This window comes from Entelurus aequoreus, linkage group LG15 (genome assembly GCF_033978785.1).
Source record: "Entelurus aequoreus isolate RoL-2023_Sb linkage group LG15, RoL_Eaeq_v1.1, whole genome shotgun sequence".
Lineage (NCBI taxonomy): Eukaryota > Metazoa > Chordata > Actinopteri > Syngnathiformes > Syngnathidae > Entelurus > Entelurus aequoreus.
The window spans coordinates 20,093,749-20,108,413 of NC_084745.1; the positions used below are offsets into that span (position 1 = coordinate 20,093,749).

The window sequence follows — 14,665 nt, forward strand, 5'->3', positions numbered from 1 at the left end:
TTATTCGGCCTCCGCAGACTGGATGTAACATTTGTGCCAGATGTGTTGACTCAAGCTGGATGGCAAAAGAAGACTTGCACATCAGGGCTGAGTCAATGCAAAGTGCGGAAAGAATGGCATGTCTGAACGAGCCTCGCCTGCCTTTAATGCAAACACAAGTCGTATATTGTCGCCACTACATGCTAACACTGTATCATATTATAGAAAAAAATGTACAAAAATGACTTGTGCCACAACATATTTTGAAAATATTCTCTTGGCGCGGTTGTGATTGCAAACAAGCCATAGCGTGCGCAGCAGTGCGATGATTCAGGAGAAAATTTTCCACTTGCTTACATTGATATGTTTCCAAATGCTGCTGCACATTGTTCTGAGGTGTGGTTTTTTTCTGAGGCGGTGCTAGTACTTTTCCGACGGCCATCCTCGGCTTAAACAAAAGGTTAATTTCTCATAGCACGCAGCGCCAGAAGTCTGAAGAGGTTCCCACTGTGTGAACCATCAATTCTCAAGGTAAATCTGTTGGTCTGTTATATTACAATGTAGTCTATTGAAGTGAGCTATATTTAGTCTAGAGCCAAAGCTTATTATATGAACTGCTCAGTTAACTGATCATTCTTTTTTTTTTTTTTTAGCTTGTACAGTTTGGTGCTCCTAAAAGAGGCGTGTCTCGGGAAGCTTTCTGCTGCAGGATGTCAGTCAGTTGTACAATGCATTGTTTTGTGAAAGATCAGGTGTCTTTATTAGCCTTACACAAATGTTTGCCTTGTTTTGCATGCAGCAGACTTTCATGCACTGAACTGGCTTGTTTTCAATTTTGCTGTGAAGGAAAAGAAAAGCGGACGAAACGATGGCGGACCCGTGTCAGAGGGCGTACGATTTTGCCGTGGAAGTGGCGAGAAAGGCCGGGGCGGTACGTTTTGAGTCATCTGGGAATCCGTGCAATGACAACAAAACGCGGGAAATTCTGACAAGTGGTGGAGCAAGGCGGAGAAAAAAAACCTGGCATATTTTGTTTTTGGTATGTGCAGGAAATTAGGAAAGCCAGCGAAAGTGAAATAAAGGTGATGACCAAGAGCTCCACCGTCGACTTGGTCACCAAGACTGATGAGAGGGTGGAGAGAATTATCATCGACTCCCTCAAACAGGAATTTGGAGAGGACACCTACGCGTGAGTCTTGTTGGTCCTATATTTATATAGCGCTTTTCTCTCGTGACTCAAAGCACTTTTACATAGTGAAACCCAATATTTAAGTTACATTTACACCAGCGTGGGTGGCACTGGGAGCAGGTGGGTAAAGTGTTTAGCCCAAGGACACAACGGCAGTGACTAGGATGGCGGAACCCGGAACCCTCAGGTTTGCTGGCACGGGCCGCTCTACCAACTGAGCCACGCCACCGCCAAGTTAGGAAATGCCTGATCCTGACCACTTTTATGCTTTTGCTAGACTATGGAGACTTGCTTTTTATGAATGCAACCGACACTTATTAGAAAAAACTGGATACTGTATATCACTCACATCTACCTTACGTTTTATTTCTGGTTGTAGCAAACATGTCCACCCACCATTGCACTTTGTGTGCAACGGAAAACATTCCATCTTTGTCAGGCCACAGATTTTCCCGATGGATGTTTATTTTTATATATAAAGTTAAAGTTAAAGTACCACTGAATAAATCACTTCTTGTTCTGGTTCCCCCTTATTTATGTTCTTTTATGTGGAGAGACTCCAGTCGCTACAGTTTAAGGTCACAGGACATCCTTGGTGTGTTGGTTCCTAGAGCCAAAAAAAGTGTCGGTAAAAAAGCCTTCAGGTTTGCTGCTCCATGGTCATGTAATTCCTGGCAGGAATTACAGAACTCAGCACTTTGGGAGAATTTTGAGGCCATTTTAAAAGGATCGAGAACAGGTTTCTATTGGGCACTGTACTTGTTTTTATTGAAACATTTAATTTTTACTTATTGCATATTTTTTACGTTTATGTTGTAAGTAGTTTGTACTTTTCACTATACTGTGCGACTGCTCCTGTTTTTGTTGCTCTATGTATTCATGAAACCTGTTTTTGCTGCCCTCTGGGCCAGGTTCATTTTGCAAAACAGTGTTGTGTACAAGGCAAAGGGAAGGAGGCAACACAAGGGCAGAACTGCGGTTTAGAAGGTTTGTTAAAACCTTTGATGAATATGTGGGGTGTGTATGCTACCACTAGTGAATGAATGCGGACAATGTGTAGAATTAACAATGTGGAATTTACCAGAGGGTGTTGTCGGTGCGTGTTGGATGTATCCTTCGTCGAATCCGAGGGGGAAGGCGAAGAGGCAGTCAGCGGGGAGGCAAGCAGTCGGGGGCTGGAGAGAGGCAACGATGTCCGGGTCCAGGCAGTGGTCGAGGATCGGGGAAGGCAAGCAAAGATCCGGGAGGAGGTCGTGAGGCAAGACACGATCACAGAAGACACTGTGGAAAACACAAAAGACATCAAGTCGGGATCGAGGGAGAGCACAAAAAGGCGAGCAAGGAACAAGGGAGGGGTGCCAGACGTGATGCTTACTCAGGGGAGATTGGCTACGTTCTGGCGAAGGTCTCCTGGCTTCACTGGTCTTTTATGCCGCTCCCTCTTGTCAGGTGCAGGTGCGCAGATGCATGATTGTCTGCAGCCTTGTTGCTGTGTGGGCGTGCTGCGCTCAGCACGAGCAGGGGCGTGTCTGGGCAAGCAGCAAGAGGAGGAATCTTGACACTCAGTTTCAGGAGCAACACGGGATCGAGCCCGCGTCGTGACAAAGACATTTTAATGTCAATGAGTTTTTACCTAGTCAAATAAAGGGAAAACAATTAACCAACTGTTTTTTTTCCATCCCTTCTGCAGTTTTATAGGAGAGGAGTCGGTGGCAAAGGGCAAACCGTGCATTCTAACCGACAAACCTACATGGATCATTGACCCTGTGGATGGAACCACCAACTTTGTTCATGGGTAAGACCAGGGACGTCACTAGCTTTTAAGGACAGGGGGGGCTTAGCCTCCAGGAGATGCACAGGATGCGAGCGAACGTAGCGCACGAGCACAAAACTTCATAAACGGCTAACAAAGACTTGGAAATTATTCGTTGTTATTATTATTATTTCAGTGGGTTTATTTTCCATCTGTGATCAGTACAACAACAAACATGGGTTTGCACAGTGACATTTTGTTTACAGCATCAACAAGAAACAATGACTTGCATGATCCTTCAAGATACACTGAAGCACAATGAAAGTCATGGCATTAGCCTCTATGTTATTCATTCACAATAATTGTTTGTTCCCAAATATTTTGAAGTTGCACAGATTACATTTTGGGCACATATGTGACTAAAATTGTTTTAAATTCAAGACCTGGAAATATTACTTAATTACTTGAATTAAAGTAATATCTGGATCGGGATAATTTGGCTTGTATATTATATATTTATATATGTGTATATATTATGGCAAGCCGTTAAGGGAATTAAATATATATGGAAGTCTGAATAGAAATGAGAAAGATTTATATATACTGTAAATAACAAAGACTTAGCTGTTCTGAAAAAGAGCCAAAGCTGTCAAAGAGCTGAGGGACCATCTTCAAAGTGCAATGCTGAAACAAATAATGCAAACAATAAAATGTAACTTCCAGGGCTTGAGATTAACGGAGTACCGTCGTCCCGGGGACGGTAAAAAAAATGCACGGGACGAAATGAAATGCTCCCCGGGACGATGGCTTTTAACCATTTTTTTCTTTTTCTTTTTATGTATTTATTCATTTTACATTTTATATTAAATGTCTTGGTTTTTCCTCCCTCTGAAAATCCTATGAAATGTTTAACAAGCCATCCTATAATAATACAACAACTATTAATGTAACAATACAATAAAACAAATATATTTAATGATGTTTTTTTCATTATTTTAACAATAGGCTAATGTATATTACTTTATATAGATTCTACAAGAAACACAAAACTTAAAAACTAAATTATTTACAATTGCAGGTATACTAGAGGATGTTGTGGATCATGTTGACTATTGGACTATTGGTCCTCCTAATTTGTCATTGTTTTTAACACCAAATTATTTAGGGGGGGTCTAAGAATATTTTAAATAATTCTAAAATAGGCCTAACAACGCCAATGGGTAAGACACTCAAAATGGGGAAAAAAATATTCTTGTACCATGCTGTTGCCGATCCACAGTGATAGAAACATTAGAAAACATTAGAAAACAAACTTACTTGGGACACACTCACACTGTTCTACATCACTTCCTAATTAGGGCTGTCAAACGATAAAAATATTAAATATTTAATCACAATATCGCAGTTTGTTTATTGTTAACTCAAAGTTATTTGTGATTAATCACAGATAGATAAAATTTTTCATCATTAATAAGTGTACCCTGGACAGAAAATGCTCAAGTTTTTATTACCATGACTGGACAATTAGTTTGCGTTTTATTTTAATGATGCTGTTTTTAAACCGCTCAACACATTATGGACATAAACACGCTTTCAATAAAAATAATTAGCTGCAGTACATTGGTGTCTTGCCAGATGTTGTATTTTGTAGGAATAACAAATTTGTATTCCTGCTGTCGAAGCACTTGCATTCAGAGGAGAGGAGATACACCATGTTCAGATACCAGTTTCGCAAATAAACAACACAACATGTGAATTGTTACCATCATGGTTGGTTTGTAGAAGATGTTTGGTCATGTGATTTGTGATGTTCTACCTGAATGAATGCTTCCAATATTCTTTACAATTCATGTTGTACAAGTTTATGGAATTCATATCTCTGCATGAAAGTTTTTTAAACTTCTCTATTAATTTTTACAATGTAATATTCAGCCTGCTAAACATTCTGTAATTGCGGACTACCAATCAGAACAGGTTATAAAAGAATATACTGTACTATATTTCAAGCTGCCAGAAAATATTTATTTAGGTAGAAATATCCATTATTTTAGAAAACATAAATGTAAAGTAAGACAATGTTTTATTTTGTAATGGTAGTTAGACTGGATTTGACACAGATCTTTATTGTAAAGTCGAAAGTGTGTGATATGTATGAAAAGATGTGTTTTAACATGTTTTGATAATGTGAAAGTCTCCTCAAAAAGTGACTCTGGACTTCCTCTTTACCATCTTTCTTTTCTGCTGAGCTTTTATGCCATCTTACATAAGCAGTTAGTGTACAATCTTTGTTATGTTATCAATGCACTCAACTGTAATCCAAACACGGTAGTAAAGCTTCACCTCTCCGCAAGAAGCAAAACCCGCAGGCACACGTTGGCTCCAATGATGACGTCTCACGGCCATCAAATAAAAAATGGTCTTGTCTTGTCGGGAGAACAAGTTGCCATGGCTTTGGATCTGAGATTTTGCATAATCTATCCTTTGTGCATTTCTGCTTGCCATTTTCTCGCTTTTGGCTCAACAGTAACTGAACGCCATTACATTTCCTACACTGCAGAAAGGGAAGGAGTCAGGGCGCATGCACGTTAATTGCACTTTCAAAAAAATGTGCGCCGTTAAAGGAACTTATACTTAACACGTTATTGCGTTAACTTTGACAGCCCAATTGGAAAATACAACATTGTTTCACTGCAACTTTCCCGACCTGAATGACAGTGAAGTGTATTGCATACCTCAACAATTCAAGCAGCCAAATTCCTTTAAAGAGTAACTGCACTTTTTTGGAATTTTGCCTATCATTCACAATCAATCAATCAATCAATCAATCAATCAATCAATCAATCAATCAATCAATCAATCAATCAATCAATCAATCAATCAAAGTTTACTTATATAGCCCTTAATCACAGATGTCTCAAAGGGCTGACTTATGAGAGATAAAAAGAAAAAAGGTTTTGGTTTGTTTTGCATTCTAATTTGTCATAACCAGCTTGTTCTCGGTGGCTAGCAATGCAACTAATGGGAGCAATCCATTCTGCCTCTGAATCACTTTAAAACTGCATTCAAAAACCACCAACAATACTTCATTTATGTTGTGTAACTTGTATAATAACAAAGCTGTAGCGACATTGTTATTGTAAGAGCAAACACAGAGGAACTCTTTTTGTAGCGTAGTAACACATCACCTTGCTACGGCATAAGCCGTAAGCTAGCTACGGCAAGAGGCAAGCTATAGCTTCTGCGTCAGCTGCTGAATGGCTTTTGTGTTTGTAATGCACAACACAATGCGATCGGACACCAATTTGTACTGGCTGAAAAACATGAACAATCATATTACAGTATTTGTAAAGTATTAGCCCACATTTCAAGTTTTCTTTGTACAATGCTAGCTGGACAGTGCATGTACTGTAATTGTAATAAAGATCATGATCAATATTATAGTGACTCAATCGATGGGACAGTTGTGCGTTTGGTCCAGCTGGCCGGTGACATTTCAAATTGATTTTGCTCCAATGTTTGAGCCTCTCTTTGTGCTCGCTTCTATAACCAGCAGTTCATCCTCTGTATATTCAGCTTCAAAAAGATAAGGTTGTGAATCCTCATTTGTCATAAAAAAAGTCGTCTCCGTTGTCTGTTACCAAGTCTGCCATGGTTAGACCACACTCGCGTTTGTTTCCAGAAGTAGGAACACACATTTGTTGTCGGAAGTCGGAAGTGCGCTGCTTTGGAAACAGAAATAAATCCGCTGAGGAAATAGGTTCCGGTATTGCTTACAATGACCAAAATGCGGTAAATATTGTACATATTACATATTGTTATGAACGTATCTGTCATTACATTAAATATATACTTGCAGCGTGTATATAAAATGTTGATGGAGGGTTTTGAAGTTGTTTTAGAGGGCTTTGAAGGCTACAACGGTGACTCCCGTTAGCCGCATCTTGCAAGTATTTTTTCATCATCTTTAAAATCCTAGCAAAAAAATACTTACACTACCATTCAAAAGTTTGGGGTCACATTGAAATGTCCTTATTTTTTAAGGAAAAGCACTGTACTTTTTAATGAAGATAACTTTAAACTAGTCTTAACTTTAAAGAAATACACTCTATACATTGCTAATGTGGTAAATGACTATTCTAGCTGCAAATGTCTGGTTTTTGATGCAATATCTACATAGGTGTATAGAAGCCTATTTCCAGCAACTATCACTCCAGTGTTCTAATGGTACAATGTGTTTGCTCATTGGCTCAGAAGGCTAATTGATGATTAGAAAACCCTTGTGCAATCATGTTCACACATCTGAAAACAGTTTAGCTCGTTACAGAAGCTACAAAACTGACCTTTGAGCAGATTGAGTTTCTGGAGCATCACATTTGTGGGGTCAATTAAACGCTCAAAATGGCCAGAAAAAGAGAACTTTCACCTGAAACTCGACAGTCTATTCCTGTTCTTAGAAATGAAGGCTATTCCACAAAATTGTTTGGGTGACCCCAAACTTTTGAACGGTAGTGTATGTTCTTGTCACTCATAATGATTGTGAACAATAGGCAAAATTCCCAAAAAGTGGAGTTCCCCTTTAAGATTCCTTCTCGCCTTCTCACATTCACAGGTTCCCATTTGTGGCCGTGTCCATCGCCTTTGCAGTCAAAAAGGAGGTATGCACTCATTAAGTCTGCAGATCAGTTAGTTACCTTGTTGGATGGAGAAAGTAACAACAAAAGTTTGCAGTTGGAGTTTGGCGTGGTCTATAGCTGCTTTGAAGACAAGATGTACAAAGCCAGGAAAGGGAAAGGAGCTTTCTGCGACGACGAGCGCATACAGGTGTCGGACGTGACAGGTAACCCGTGGAAATGCGTTTTGCCGCGGTTATACTGGCACCGCAACCTTTATACTAACCCTCGTGGCATGCTGTCACTGCAGATATTCATAAATCCATCATCGTCTGTGAACACGGGACAAACAGGAACGCAGAAACGGTCAACAAAATCTTCTCCACCATGCAGAGGATTCTCCGCATACCAGTGCACGGGTTTGTGCTTCTTTCTTGAAATGTCAAAAATGTGCTGCTCCCTAATGCCAAGACCGTATAACTGCAGACAAAATAGAAAACAGGGTTCGTACTGGTGCTTAAAAACTTTGAAAATGCTTGGATTTTAATGTTGTGTTTTTAAGGTTTGAAAAATGCTTGAATTTTGGGTGAAGTGCTTGTAAATGCTTGGAAATGTTCATCATATTTCTCGGCAGTCTGACTCAAAAAGCTATTTATGAAATGGAAAAAAATAAAATAAGTTTCCTTAAAAATGAAAGCTACACGCTTGATCTGTTGGCTTTGCACGAGCCCTTACATTAAGTTGTTGTATATACGGCTCTGTGTCGCCCCCAAGAGGACAGTGGTGCATCGGTCCATCATGCCGGGAGGTTGTTGTTTTAATGAACATGATGTAGGCATGAATTATGATACAAACAAACAAGTAAACAATAATGTTATTTGTTGTAAGCAATGATGCCTACATGAATTATGATACAAACAAACAAGTAAACAATAATAATTAATGTTATTTATTGTAAGGAATGAGCTATACATGAATTATGATACAAACAAACAAGTAAACAATAATGTTATTTGTTGTAAGGAATGATGTCTACATGAATTATGATACAAACAAACAAGTAAACAATAATAATTAATGTTATTTATGGTAAGGAATGAGCTATACATGAATTATGATACAAACAAACAAGTAAACAATAATGTTATTTCTTGTAAGGAATGATGTTTACATGAATGATGATGATGATGATACAAACAAACAAGTAAACAACGTTTGCAAACACCAATGACATTGTATACCATATTTTTCGGACTGTAAGTCACAGTTTTTTTCATAGTTTGGCCGGGGGTGCGACTTATACTCAGGAGCGACGTATGTGTGAAATTATTAACACACTACCGTAAAATATCAAATATTATTATTTAGCTCATTCACGTAAGAGACTAGACGTATAAGATTTCATCGGATTTAGCGATTAGGAGTGACAGATTGTTTGGTAAACGTATAGCATGTTCTATATGTTATAGTTATTTGAATGACTCTTACCATAATATGTTACGTTAACATACCAGGCACGTTCTCAGTTGGTTATTTATGCGTCATATAACGTACACTTATTCAGCCTGTTGTTCACTATTCTTTATTTATTTTAAATTGCCTTTCAAATGTCTATTCTTGGTGATGGGTTTTATCAAATACATTTCCCCCAAAAATGCGACTTATACTCCAGTGCGACTTATATATGTTTTTTTCCTTCTTTATTATGCATTTTCGGCCGGTGTGACTTATACTCCAGAGCGACTTATACTCCGAAAAATACGGTAGTCTACAGAAAAACTGCTTCATTTTCTATGCCCCATTCAGTCAACTGCTGGTTCAATGTTAGGATTAGGTTTTAGCAGATTTTCCGTATTTTTCCTACAGACAGCATTTGGTGGCCTTTAAAAAACAAGGCTATGGATTGATTCACACTGGTTTTTTCCTTTTGAAGGGTACTGGAAAAACTGGAAAATTGATCTTGAAAGTCCTTATAAAGGTGCTTGAATTGGCCATGGAAAAGGTGTAAAACAAGCTATTAATTTCAGTTGAAAATCACTGTTAACTTCTTGTGTAGCATTTAAAATTGTAACTTGTCTTTTTAAAAAAAATACATAACCACGTACTAGTTTTTTTCCCACTCGCCTTAAAACATCAAATCTCTTTCTTTTTACTTGCTCTGTTCTTATTATTCCTCGCTTTTTCTGCGGCTAATTTGTACCATTTGCCCTTACACACAGGCTCCGTGGGTCGGGGACTGCGGCCACCAACATGTGCCTGGTGGCGTCCGGGGCGGCGGAGGCCTTCTCTGAGATCGGGATCCACTGCTGGGACATTGCGGCGGGGGCGGTTATAGTGACAGAAGCGGGAGGAGTGCTGCTGGATGTCGACGGTGCGTATGCTTTCAAATGTGATCAAAGGGCCACGCTGCAACACGGGAGAGCGTTGAGGTTCCCCGCCAATAGATGAAAGCGGGCTGTATTCTTTTGAAAACTTTGCACATGAAACCCATCCTAATAAAAGCTTTGTGTGGAAAATTTAGGGGGGCCATTCGATTTGATGTCACGGAGGATGTTGTCCGCAAACAACGACGTTATCGCCAAGCGGATCATTAAGGAAATTATAATATTCCCCGTGGAGAGGGACGATGCGGTGGTGAGCATGAAATGAGATGATCTTTGCACCTTGTTTTTAGTAACATTGGAGGATATGCCAGTGTTTTCTGTACTCTATGCGAATAAAATGACCACCTTTAGGATCACCAGTTTTCTTTGTGTATGTTTATTCATGGCTAAACTGGAGCCACTTTACAATGCACGGTGAAACAGGGGTCAGTGCATGTGCCTCACAATACGAAGGTCCTGGGTTCAATCCCCGGGCTCGGGGTCTTTCTATGTGGAGTTTGCATGTTCTCCCCGTGACTGCATGGGTTCCCTCCGGGTAGTTCGGCTTCCTCCCGCCTCCAAAGACATGCACCTGGGGATAGGTTGATTGGCCCTAGTGTGTGAATGTTATCTGCGTTGTCCCTGCGATTAGGTGGCGACTTGTCCAGGGAAGTGTTTTTCAACCACTGTGCCGTGCCGTGAGATATTGTCTGGTGCGCCGTGGGAAATTGTGCAACTTCACCTAATTGGTCCAAAAAATATTTTTTGCAAATCAATAATTATAATCTGCAAATAATGTGCCGTTGCTTAGTGTCTGTGCTGTGTAGAACTCGGCAGGGTAACCACGTAATACTCCATGTCAGTAGGTGGCAACAGGTAGTTAATTGCTTTGTAAAAGTCAGAATGTGTCGGGTGAGACGAGGATGGTTTGTTGTGATCCCAATATGCAGACCACAGCGGGAGGCAGCGTGCAGGTAAAAAGGTATGTAAAAATTAACAAAAGGGAAAGGAAAAGGCAATGGCTATGCAAAACCATACCATACCATACCAACTTTATTTATAAAGCCCTTTAAAAACAACCACAGTTGAAAAACAAAGGGCTGTACACCACAAAGAAATAAACGCAAAGGACAGACTAAAAAATAAAATTTAAAACAGAAGTAAAATACACATTAAAAAAGCAAATACAAAATTACCCTAAGAACAATTTGTTAGATAAAAAGCAGTTAAAAAGAGTTAAAAAAAAAGTTAAAAGTTAAAAACAGTTTAAATTCTCATGCTGGGTTAAAAGCCAGTGAATAAAATGGGTTTTAAGAAGGCTCTTAAAAATAGCCAAAGAAGGGGCCTGTCTCACATGGAGTGGGAGATCGTTCCAGTTCCAAAACGAAAGTAAAACTGAACTGGCTACAAAGTAAACAGAAACAAAATGCTGGACGACAGCAAAAACTTACGTCGTCCACAAAGTACACCTGTACATGACATGACAATCAACAATGTCCACACAAAGAAGGACAGCAACAACTTAAATAGTCTTGCTTGCTAACACAAAGCAGGTGGGGGGAATAGCGCTCAAAGGAAGACATGAAACTGCTACAGGAAAACACCAACAAAACAGGAAGGGCCACCGAAATAACAGCGCAAGACAAGAACTAAAGCACTACACAGGAAAACACAAACAAACTCAAAATAAGGCACGACGACCTGGTGGAGTTTCAATTTTTAACGTTTTCTGTTGGTGGTGTGCCTCCGTATTTTTTAACGAAAAAAAATGTGCCTTGCCTCAAAAAAGGTTATAAAACACTGGTACAGGGTGTACCCTGCCTACTGCCCGAATGCAGCTGGGATAGGCTCCAGCACCCTCTGTGACCCCGAAAGGGACAAGCGGTAGAAAATGCATGGATGAATGGCACTTTACAATGCACACTGGTTTGGCCTCCTGAAGTTGCATATGTCTGATCGTCTGATCACAGCTAAGATAGGTAAAGTAAACATGCATCTTTATTTCCTGATGGCTGCTGGTTATGCCTGGTTCACACCAACGGCGCTTGCCGCGCTTTCAAGCGGCGAGCAAAGCGCCGCCATTTTTGTCAATTTTTCCACGAATATCCCGATCTCTGGAGTAATGTTATGCTTTGATACACTCTGATACGCTCTGATACGCTCTGATACGAATTAGTTGCCGCTTTCTTACCGTTCCTCACGCTTTGATCCCTCTTTGATACGCTTTAAATCACGTTTTGATATGTTTTATTACGCTTTATTGAACTTTATTATGCTTTGATGCGATCCTGACGCTTTAAATCAGGCTCTGACACGATTATCAAGCTCTGTTGTGCATTGTTACAACAAAAATAAGAAAAAAATGAAAACTGTTTTTCCACACATTTTTTATATACATTTATTTTTTCAATTTCTCTTTTTTTCGTTATATTATGTTTTATATCTTAATTTCTTTTATTTTTGTCATCTTAATAAATATCTATCTTTCATGCTAGTTGAAAATATTAAAAGGCATTTGTTTTATCCACCCATTTTTCATATTCATTTATTTTTTCAATTTCTCTTTTTTTTTCATTATATTATGTTTTATATCTTAATTTCTTTTATTTTTGTCATCTTAATAAATATCTGTCTTTCATTTCTTATGCTAGTTGAAATTAATTAAAGGCATTTCTTTTATAAAACGTAACATATTCTCTTTATTATTAACATTTTCATAGAGAAAAATTATAGACAGTATTGTCAAACTGCAACATCAAACAGCAAACTCTAAAGAAGTACAGAAACAATGATCATCGTATAAAAAAGGCAATGATGCAAAAGAGAATGGATTTGTAATCCTGCGTTGGTTTTACATAAAAGTTTCAATGTCACTAGTCAATATCACAGTCACTTCCTATTTGTAGGTGTCCGCGCTTTGAACCAAGATCTGTTAAGCTTTCCTACGCTTTTAGTCAAGTTTTGCTGAGCTTTGTCAGGCTTTGTCATGCTTTGATACGCTCTCGGCGTTTTATTCCATTCTTGACAGAGCGCAGAATTTTTTTAAACCGTATAAAAATTTTTGGCGAACTTGCCGCATGTCCCGCTTCACTACAAGCTTTCCCACGATCCATTAGGACCCTCACGCTTTAATCAGGCTTTGTTACGCTATAACGCCGCTTTGCATGCTGCTTTAAAGCGCCGTCAAAGCGCCGTTGGTGTGAACCTAGCATTAGTGCCTTGCATGGCAGCTCCCGCCATCAGTGTGTGAATGTGTGTGTGAATGGGTGAATGTGGAAATACTGTCAAAGCGCTTTGAGTACCTTGAAGGTAGAAAAGCGCTATACAAGTATAACCCATTTATCATTATCATTTATGCATCTTTATTCAGATCTGCACCAATATTTCATAGGATGTTTCCTATTGAGCATGTTGTCTTTTGACATATTGCCATAACAGTTCTATGTGTGTTTACCACGACGTAACCCATCTTTGCCTTTCCACGCAGAATCATTCCTGCACTCTTACCTCTTACAGTTTCTCCTGGCATCTACATCTGCAGGAGCTTGTGCTCTGGCATGCAGTTGCGATACAAACCACCAGAGTTCAGTAATGCACCAGCAATGACGCTCTCAGTGTAATTTGCTTGTCGTGCCATGTCTCCCATAATTATTATAAATGTGCATTGTTGCATCTATAAGTGGCTGCCAAATCTCTGCCCATGTCCTTATTGCCTCAGACAAGGTGGTCGTTTTTCATGTCTGGCCCCTTGGACCTACAAGAACAAATGTTTTTTTCTTCGATTCTGTTCTCTTGTAACCTGTGTTTTAACATATTTGCCACAGTTAGTATTTGTCTGTAGGACTTAATTAAAACTTTTTTTTTTTTTTTTACTGCTGAATGTTTCCTTTGAACCACCGTAGCCCATTTAGAATCACGGGTGTCTCCTGCAGTGGACATTTGTGGTTGGTGTAGTCATTCTACACTTGATCACACCTCAAGGAGACAGAATGTCGCTTGACAAGGTATTTACATTCAATGTGTTACGTCAACAAGATTTCACAAGATCATGGGAACTGTAATTTTGGTAACACTTTAGTATGGGGAACACATATTCACTATTAATTAGTTGCAAATTACTAACATATTGGCTCTTAATCAGTCATTATTAAGTACTTATTAATGCCTTATTCTGCATGGCCTTATTATACAACCAGTAAGCCATTAACTATGAGTGTTCCCTCAATAATCTCAGAATTATTACTTATTAGTAACCCTAACCCTTATATGTTCCCCTAGTGTCCAAATAACTCTCAATTGAGTCTTTGTTACTTTAATAAGCAACTCATTTATGGTGAATATGTTCCCCATACTAAAGTGTTACCGTAATGTTTGCCCAAAACATACACCATCTGCAGTCTTATTAGCTGTAATGACATAAACATGCATATTAAATGAGCTGTTAACAACAGTTGGTCTATTTCTTTTGACAGTTACAGATATCTGAAAAAACCCCGCCCTTTTGCGCAAAACACTAATTAAAAATAACTTCAGAAGTTGCTGGTTTGGGTAGTTAATAGTGAGCCTTTTCCAGAGACTATTTTCTTACAGCCCCAGATTGGCTATAATGGTGTCACGGCGCATGCACAGTCCTGCATGCCTCCTGCTGGAGGCGCGCCGGGACACGCCTCTGCTCGCTCTTCCCGCATCACGGCCACGCCCCTGCTCTGCTGCAAGCAATCTGCAATCAGCGCACCTGGGTCTGATGAGGGCAGACGGCATAAAGACCAGC

The 14,665-nt window shown here is 39.4% G+C and overlaps 1 protein-coding gene across 2 annotated transcripts; it reads left to right on the forward strand.

Annotated features, from left to right (window-relative positions):
* Positions 1 to 423: 423 nt before the first annotated feature.
* On the forward strand, positions 424 to 10,271 carry LOC133629922 (inositol monophosphatase 1-like). 2 transcript variants are annotated; one of them, XM_062021049.1, is made up of 10 exons: positions 424 to 510; positions 633 to 691; positions 826 to 910; positions 1,029 to 1,168; positions 2,859 to 2,963; positions 7,531 to 7,576; positions 7,650 to 7,758; positions 7,842 to 7,950; positions 9,751 to 9,902; positions 10,053 to 10,271. In XM_062021049.1, coding segments are annotated over exons 2-10 (876 nt in total). In that variant the 5' UTR covers positions 424 to 510; positions 633 to 689; the 3' UTR covers positions 10,181 to 10,271. The 2 variants fall into 2 exon arrangements, with proteins under 2 accessions (XP_061877033.1, XP_061877034.1); XM_062021050.1 differs by lacking the exon at positions 424 to 510 and having other exon boundaries at positions 660 to 731.
* The last annotated feature ends 4,394 nt before the right edge of the window (positions 10,272 to 14,665 follow it).

What these genes read in the sequence shown, in the direction of transcription:
- LOC133629922 (XM_062021049.1), top strand. An exon ending in TTTGGAGAGGACACCTACGC is followed by an intron (nt 1,169 to 2,858) that starts GTGAGTCTTGTT and finishes TCCCTTCTGCAG; the next exon opens with TTTTATAGGAGAGGAGTCGG. An exon ending in AGTGCTGCTGGATGTCGACG is followed by an intron (nt 9,903 to 10,052) that starts GTGCGTATGCTT and finishes TGGAAAATTTAG; the next exon opens with GGGGGCCATTCGATTTGATG.